At 44.3% G+C, this 8,919-nt stretch overlaps 1 protein-coding gene across 1 annotated transcript in view; it reads left to right on the top strand.

Moving 5' to 3' along the window:
- Window positions 1-4,563, top strand: part of LOC126159593 (runt-related transcription factor 1-like) — a 323,957-nt gene extending 319,394 nt beyond the window's left edge. The window contains exon 5 of the mRNA XM_049916561.1: window positions 4,325-4,563. Within this exon, the coding sequence (XP_049772518.1) occupies window positions 4,325-4,563 (239 nt within the window). The remainder of the gene's footprint in view (window positions 1-4,324) is intronic.
- The last annotated feature ends 4,356 nt before the right edge of the window (window positions 4,564-8,919 follow it).

The raw sequence follows: 8,919 nt of genomic DNA on the forward strand, positions 1-8,919 counted from the left end.
AGGTTTTAGGTGTGGAGAATAGTGGAGGGGTGTAATCCCCAGGTTAGGCCTGTTAGTTTCAGTAGTTTTAGTGTAATAGGGTCTTTCTATTGGGTTGTTAATATGTGAGATTAGCACGTTAGTTGCCGGTCGAGGGTTAGTCCAAGATATTATAGTGGTTTTTGTTTTCCTAACTGGATAGGACGTCTGTAAATTTTAAGGTAGAATTTAAGGAGGCAGAAGATTCTGGTGGTTTGTCTTATAATTATTGCTTCGGTTTTGGAGGGGATTGATCTTAGGCGCCATTGGTTACTCCAAGAGGTAAACTGGTTGTGATGGACTTGAAGGGATCGTTGAGGTTTCCGGAGTGTAGGGTAGAGGGTGAGGAAAGCGATGCCATCACGGGGCTGATGCGGATGGTTTGAGCATATCAGCAGTGTAGAGGAGATAAAGAAGAGAAGAGCGGACAGATCCTTGCGGCACTCCTGCAGTGGGGTGGAAGATACAGAATTGTTGTTGTTAATACTGACAAAGAATGAGTGATTAGATAGGGAGATTGCAATAAGGTGGACATAGTTAACTGGAAGTGCGTATGTCTGGTCTTTGGAAAGAAGATCGGAATGCCATACACGGTCATAGGCTTTTTCTATGTCCTGGAAGACAAACACAATAGATTTACGGGAACTGAGTTAGTGCTGTAGGAGATGGATGAGGTGCAGGAACTGGTCGTCAGAGGAGTAATTGGGACGGAAGCCACAATGGTTATCGGGAAGAGTGTGGTGTTGGTTCAGTTGTTGATGGATGCGTCGGAACAGGATGGATTCCAGGATCTTGCTAAACTGAGGTGAGGCAGATGGGGTAGTAGGACGACGTATCAGCAGAAGGGTTGTCTAGTATGAGGAAGAGTAGGATTTTGGATGAGAAAGGAGAGGGGTTATTCCTTGAGGTGTCGATAAGTAATGCAGTCGTGGCCGGGATAAGTATTGGATTTTTTGTGCAGTACATGTTTTATGTCGCTTGCTATAGTTGGTATTTAATTATGTTTGTGCTATGGAGTCCATTCAGCGGAAGCTAGGCGCGAGTTGTGGGACAGCGATGTTTGTACGTACGTTCATGGATGGTAAGGAAAAGTGAGCAATTAAACTGTGGGTCATCAACGATGGAGAAGAAGTCAGACAGACAGGCTGCAAAGTGGTTAGCTTTGCTTAGGTCATCTTATAAGGGATGGTTATCACACTATGTGTCTGTATTTGCCGGTGACGTGTGAGTGTATCTTGGTCACGAGTCTGCAAGAAAGAACGGTACCTGCGATGGGATTCTCGAAAGACTAGTGAGGCTTGTGTGGGGGAAGATGGGGCGGTGAGGATAATTGCGATTTTGTTCCCTGCGTGTGTCGTATATTCCTGGATGGTAGGTGGAGTTAAAGAAGACAGAGAGAGTATCTTTATAGCGCACTCTGGCAGATGCGACTATTTGAGTCGTCGAAAGTCGAGACTCCAATTCAGATTACTTATTTGTGCTTAAATGTTTTTCACACTACCTTGAAGCACTGTACCGTCTTTCTAGTTGTCCATCATTTCCAGATTCTCGTTCGTCAGCGGAAGGGAAACCCAATTCGTAGTGTATTTTATCAATATTCAATTACAGTGTACCTAATAAATTTCCTTCACTTCACGTCTATGGTCACAAATGTTTTGTTGTCAGACTACCGGTTTCGGTCTATAATGACCATGTACAGATCTGATTTATAAAAACATGTCCTAATGTGATGGAGCCATAGAGGATTTTGTGTTTGAGATTTGATCGTGCCACTATGGCCCTAGTATATTAGGACACGTTTTTATGAAACAGATCTGGAGATGGTCATTATAGACCGAAGCCGGTAGTCTGGTGACAAAAATTTTGTGACCATAGACATGAAGTAAAGAAATTTTTTTATATATTCGGGTCACTGTACCATTCGCGACCATGTCGCTGCTTGTGATAACGTATATCTGTCCATATAGGCAATAACTGTGTAGAATTACTGTTTGACTTTAGTGAGTATCAAAAAAGATAGGGGTCATTAGAGACGGATCACCAACTCAGAGTATTTCAATGATGAGGAACGAAATCGGCCGTGCCCTTTTCGAAGGAACCATCTCGGCATTTTCTTGGGGCGTTTAGCAAAATCACGGAAAAACAAAACCTGGATGAGCGGATGGGGATTTCAACCACCGTCCTCCCGATTGCGAGTCTCGCTCGATGTTAGTAACTACCGTATTGATTACATGTTTACTTTGCAACCACATCAAGACTAGATAACTCACCACTTGACACAGCAATGTAATAATCCTACAATTCTTGCACACATCGTGGTCTTCCATCTCTTGTCACTTTTTGATCCCTGTGATTCACAGTACCACGTAAACTGAAATTGTTCAAGGTTTTACAGGATAACATTCGTGTGAGTTTGGCTGTGTACCATTAGTAATCCTACCTTAAATACAAGTGAGCGAGATGTGAATTTGTGGATTAAGTACCATTCTTGTGTCAAATAAATCGGAAGTTTGCTGCAAGGATTAAATTCACTTCAATCTGCATCTTTTGCACCTACTTCAGTTATTACTGTCAAAGTCTGTTGAGTCATGTGATGTTTTATACTTTTATTATCTTAGAAGGCAAACCTAAGTTTCTAGCATTTGTAGACTTGGAGAAAGCTTTTGACAATGTTGACTGGAATACTCTCTTTCAAATTCTGAAGGTGGCAGGGGTAAAATGCAGCGAGCGAAAGGCTATTTACAATTTGTACAGAAACCAGATGTCAGTTATAAGAGTTGAGGGACATGAAAGGGAAGCAGTGGTTGGGAAGGGAGTGAGACAGGTTTGTAGCCTCTCCCCGATGTTATTCAATCTGCATATTGAGCAAGCAGTAAAGGGAACAAAAGAAAAATTCGGAGTAGGTATTAAAATCCACGGAGAAGATATAAAAACTTCGAGATTCGCCGATGACATTGTAATTCTGTCAGAGACAGCAGAGGACTTGGAAGAGCAGTTGAATGAAATGGACAGTGTCTTGAAGGGGGGATATAAGATGAACATCAACAAAAACAAAACGAGGATAATGGAATGTAGTCGAATTAAGTCGGGTGATGCTGGGGTTATTAGATTAGGAAATGAGACACTTAAAGTAGTAAAGGTGTTTTGCTATTTGGGGAGCAAAACAACTGATGTTGGTCGAAGTAGAGAGAGTATAAAATGTAGACTGGAAATGACAAGGAAAGCGTTTCGGAAGAAGAGAAATTTGTTAACATCGAGTGTAGATTTAAGTGTCAGGAAGACGTTTCTGAAAATATTTGTATGGAGTGTAGCCATGTATGGAAGTGAAACATGGACGATAAATTGTTTAGACAAGAAGAGAATAGAAGCTATCGAAATGTGGTGCTACAGAAGAATGCTGGAGATTAGATGGGTAGATCACATAACTAATGAGGAGGTATTGAATAGGATTGGGTAGAAGAGGAGTTTGTGGCACAACTTGACTACAAGAAGGGATCGGTTGGTAGGACGTGTTCTGAGGCATCAAGGGATCACCAATTTAGTATTGGAGGGCAGCGTGGAGGGTAAAAATCGTAGAGAGAGACCAAGAGATGTATACACTAAGCATATTCAGAAGGATGTAGGCCGCAGTACGTACTGGGAGATGAAGAAGCTTGCACAGGATAGAGTACCATGGAGAGCTGCATCAAACCAGTCTCAGGACTGAAGACCACAACAACAACAATGGCGCTTCGTTTTTGTATACATGTGTTACTCGTGGCATTGCGTTTTATCTATGTGCCTGCGACAGGTCCTGTCATAAATTTGACTTCCCCAAAATGTCTCGTTTTCAAGTTTCATAATTTCTTAAACCTGTGAAAATTTAACTTGTCACTGTTGAAATAGAAAGATGTCAATGATTGCTTCTTATTTTTTTATGTTATTTTTAACGCCCATTCCGAAAGGTAGGATGTTTATTTAAAAACTGCGCTATATTGTAAAACTGAAGGATTCTAGATTGTCTACAGAAGGCTACGGAACTCTGCTTCACTACAGAATAGTATATTTCTTCATCTCGAATCCTTGCAGCTGAATGACTGAAATCCCTGCAGTGTAAATACTCCTAATAAGAGACATTTCTGGCTGCTCGTTTTGAATGCCACTATGTCTAAGACCGGACTAAAGTTATGCTGTGGCAATGGCGCACTGTATCGCTGTAAGCACCACAGGTCCAACTATAGTGCCGTGTGGCACACTTTTGTTTACCCGACGTTATATTGAAATTCGCTCTTGGAGTAAGGTGTAGCGACGCGTGGGCGTGTTGCAGGCCTGGCGCACCATCTGGGCATGGAGACGGGGCCGTGGGCGCTGGGCCGGGGTCCCGCCTACCCGCACCCCTACCTGGGGGCGCCGTGCGCCGCGCCGCCGCCCGGCCTCCACCCGCCGCACTTCCCGCACGTGCTGGCACTCACCGCCCCCGACCATCTCTCGCCCTCGCGGCTCGCCGCAGGTAAGCACCACATCTCACTAGAGATGTCTACTGGCTGTTCTGACTATTGTAACTAACCTGTTACTACGGGTTATTACGTTATTATTGGGAATGGAAATACTCATTCCTTGTGAAATTAACATGAGAAGATTAGGGTCGCCACCGACTCTAACCACACAATTAATCAAAGGTTCGGCCGAGTCGGAAAATAAATTAATTTGATCACAGACCAAAAACTCATAAACATGCATACGTTGTGATATCGCTCATAGGGGATGAGATGTAATCAATAGTATTTCCCGTGCACTGTCCACAAGAATCAACCATTTAAAATAAAATAACACGTTATGAGATTTTCATTCTGCAGCGGAGTGTGCGCTGATATGAAACTTCCTGGCAGATTAAAACTGTGTGCCAGACCGAGACTCGAACTCGGGACCTTTGCCTTTCGCGGGCAAGTGCTCTACCATCTGAGGTACCGAAGCACGACTCAGTACACCCGCGTGCCCACGTGGTTCGCAGAAGAGCTTCTGTAAAGTTCAGACGGTAGAAGACGAGATTCTGGCAGAAGTAAAGCTGTGAGTACCGGGCGTGAGTCGTGCTTCGGTAGCTCAGATGGTAGAGCACTTGCCCGCAAAAGGCGAAGGTCCCGAGTTCGAGTCTTGGTCGGGCACACAGTTTTAAACTGCCAGGAAGTTTCAACGTAGCACATGCATGAACACTGTGCAGAAGATCAGCTCCCAGCAACACACCTGAAAATAAGACTTAATCTAAAGCATTTGTTTTAAAATAAAAGGGGAAACTAATCACTGGACCTGTGCGTAAGGAAACGCGTTGGATGTGCTAACAGGAAAGTTACGAGGTGAGTGGCTTAGGTGCAAAAACGTAACCTCGGAATGCAAGAGAAAATTGTGTATAAAATCATTTATTCCTTAGATATGGATGTGAGGCATGTACACAATTCCTGATAACATTAATTCCTAAAACATTAAAGAAAAGCATCTATACATACACCGTTATAATCTACACCTAAAATCATTGGTGTGAATCATTCCATTCAACCGCTGTTGCCTGATAACTGACCGCAATAACTCGTGAAACGGTACACGTTTCGCAGTACACCCGCGTGCCCACGTAGTTTGTGGAGATGCAATTTCTAGGTATCGTGGCCAAGTTGCAACAATATCACATCACACAATCATGAACAGTTAACATGGTTTAAAACAAACACGAGACCAGACAGTTAGTGATGACGGTAGCCCAAGAAACTCTAATGTTCAACCATGTGGTCGGCTCCCCACGGACGTAAGATACATAAAGCAAGGAAAATTTATGAGAAGGCAAAGCTATTAATATTTAGAAAAATGAAAGCTTTTTCAGGCACAGCTGAAGGCAAACAGACATTCATACAGAAGCGAGTGCTCACTTCTTATCGACACCTTAGTGTGGCGCTCTTCCGGTGGATCCATGTCTGCTATAGAAATTTACTAAAAGAAAAATCTGCCAAATTTTTGCATTCCTTGCTGCGACAAGGCAAAGCAATCTTTCAGAGTTGAAAAGCGAGACCAAACTAACAGCTCTCCCCTCGCCAAGTAACAACGCGCCACGTGGTCAGTCTAACTCACCCTTCTTCGACTGGAGCACAGCTGTGGACGCTTCCCGTACCGGCGGCAGACTGCCTCCCTTTTACTTCTCCAGCCTCTTCCACGCTCCGCGTGGGCCGGAAAACCCAAAGATGCCATTTCCGCCACCAACCTAACGCAGGTGGTTTTCTCACAACTGGCGCAAACCTCTTTGCCTACTTCACCATTACGAGATTTGGCTATCCACGCTCTGCGTGGGCCGGAAAACCCAAAGAAGCCATTTCCGCCACCAACCTAACGCAGGTGGATTTCTCACAACTAGCGCAAACCTCTTTGCCTACTTCACCACTACGAGATTTGGCTATTCTGTACAACTGCTGCTGAATCTGTATGACTATCGCAGATTTTCTGCAGCAGACTACGCCACCGTCTAGCAACGTGACACACAACCACATTAATTGAATCGCACCATTATGAGAGTTATGAGGGAAGAGAAACAAGGAAAACAATGAGAAATGCTAGTGAAAATGGGCTACCGGACTAATGAAAGGTGGCTACAGGACCCTTTCACTATCTTGTAGTCAACTTTTGCTGTAGTTTTATGTTGTGATGGATTCATACTAGCCAACAAAGTTTTACTTTTTCTCTGTAACTTGCGTGATAGCAAATAATCTTTACGTTTTCAGTGTTCTGATGACGTAAATGACAATGAAAATGCAAGATTAGCTCTCTTTTTTTAAAGATGTGATACCTTTGCGTTATTGCCTATATACGAGGGTCATTCGGAAAGTAAGGAACGATCGGTCGCGAAATGGAAACCACAGTGAAAATCCGATGAAGTTTTGCGCAGGTGTGTTGGGCAGTGTCCATCGATCGCGTCATTCTTTTTAGTTCTGAGCACGCAGGGTGCACATAAAGATACAATAACAAAAGTGTCTCCCGCCAAGTACGAGGGCCTGGTGAGAAATTTCGCCTGAAGCTATGCAGCCAACATTACATAAGTGTCGTGCGTTTTCTTCTTCCGGACAATTCTCAGCCGCATTATGCAGGGGCAATGAAGATGCTCCTGCATCGTTTTCTATTGAAAATATTTGATTACCCACAATACTGTCCGTAACAGTCTCCCTCTGAGTTATATCTCTGCTCACATGAACCGCTGGTTATGAAGACAACATTTTGGCTCAGACAACAAGCTGTAGGCCAAAGTAGAGAATTGGTGGAAAGCACTGGCGGCTGCCTTCTCTAACGAGGGTACTGGAAAGCTGGTACAACGCTACGATAAACGTCTAAGTCTGATCGGTGACTATGGAGATATGTAGCTGGAAGTTGTAGCTAATTATTGCAGATATAACAGTTTTGATTTTCACTGTAGTTTCCATTTCGTGGCCTATCGTTCCTTACTTTCCGAGTAGCCCTCGTACAATGAAGACCCAAAGACACTGGTACACATGCCTAATGTCGTGTAGGCCCTCATGAGCACGCATAAGTGCTGCAAGACGACGTGGCATGGAGTCGACTAATGTCTGGAGGGAACTGACACCATGAATCCTGCAGGGACCATGATTCCTGCAGGGCTGTCCATAAATCCGTAAGAGTACGAGGGCGTTGAGATCTTCTCTGAACACTACGTTGCAAACAATCCCAGGTACGCTCAATAATATTCAGGTGCGGGGAGTTTGTTGGCCAGTAAAAGTTGTTAAACTCAGAAGAGTATTCCTGGAGACACTCTGTAGTAATTCTGGATGTGTGGGGTGTCGCACTGTCCTGCTGGAATTGCTCAAGTCCGTCGGAATGCACATTGGACATGAATGGATGCAGGTAATCAGGCAGGATGCTTACCTACGTGTCACCTGTTAGAGTCGTACCTCGACTTACCAGGGGTCCCATATCCCTCCAACTGTACACCCCACACCATTACAGAGCCTCCAGCAGCTTGGACAGTTACCTGCCGACATGCAGGGTCCAAGGATTCATGAGGTTGTCTCCACACCCGTACACGTCCATCTGCTCGATACAATTTTAAACGAGACTCGTCCGACCAGGCAATATGTTTCTAGTCATCAACAGTTCAATATTGGTGTTGACGGACCAAGTCGAGGCGTAGAGCTTTGTCTCATGCAGTCATCAAGGGTACACTAGTGGTCCTTCAACTCCGAAACCCCAAATCGATGATGTTTTGTTGAATGGTTCGCACAGTGACACTTGTTGATGGCCCAGCACTGAGATCTGCAGCAATCTGCGGAACGGTTGCACTTTTGCCACGTTGAATGACTCTCTTCAGTCGTCGTTTCTCCCGATCTTGCAGGATATTTTTCCGGCCGCAGCGATGTCGGAGATTTGATGTTTTAGTGGATTGCTGATATTCTCGGTACACTCGTAAAATGGTCGTACGGGAAAATCCCCACTTCATCGTTAATTCGGGGATACTGTGTCCCATCGCTCGTGCGGCGTCTGTAACACCATGTTCAAACTCACTTAAATCTTGATAACCTGCCATTGTAGCAGCAGGAACCGGTCTAACAACAGCGCTAGTCAGTTGTCTTATATAGATAGGGCTTGCCGACATCAGCGCCGTATTCTGCCTTTTTAGATATCTCTGTATTTGAATACGCATGCCTATACCAATTTCTTCAGCGTATAAGCTTATGATGTTATCCCTTGCAGGAAAGTCACAGAAGGCACAACTACTTTGTCTTACGTTTGTAGTTGTCTGTCGGTGATACCCTGATTAATGTCCAGCAGTAATCGGATAACTCTAATCCACTCCACTTTCCCTGGTATCTCATGTCCATGTCCGAAATTTGCTAGTGGAAGCTTTTTCCGTGCACGTCGGTTGCACCACCACAGTTG

The sequence above is a fragment of the Schistocerca cancellata genome, chromosome 2 (genome assembly GCF_023864275.1).
Source record: "Schistocerca cancellata isolate TAMUIC-IGC-003103 chromosome 2, iqSchCanc2.1, whole genome shotgun sequence".
Taxonomy (NCBI): domain Eukaryota; kingdom Metazoa; phylum Arthropoda; class Insecta; order Orthoptera; family Acrididae; genus Schistocerca; species Schistocerca cancellata.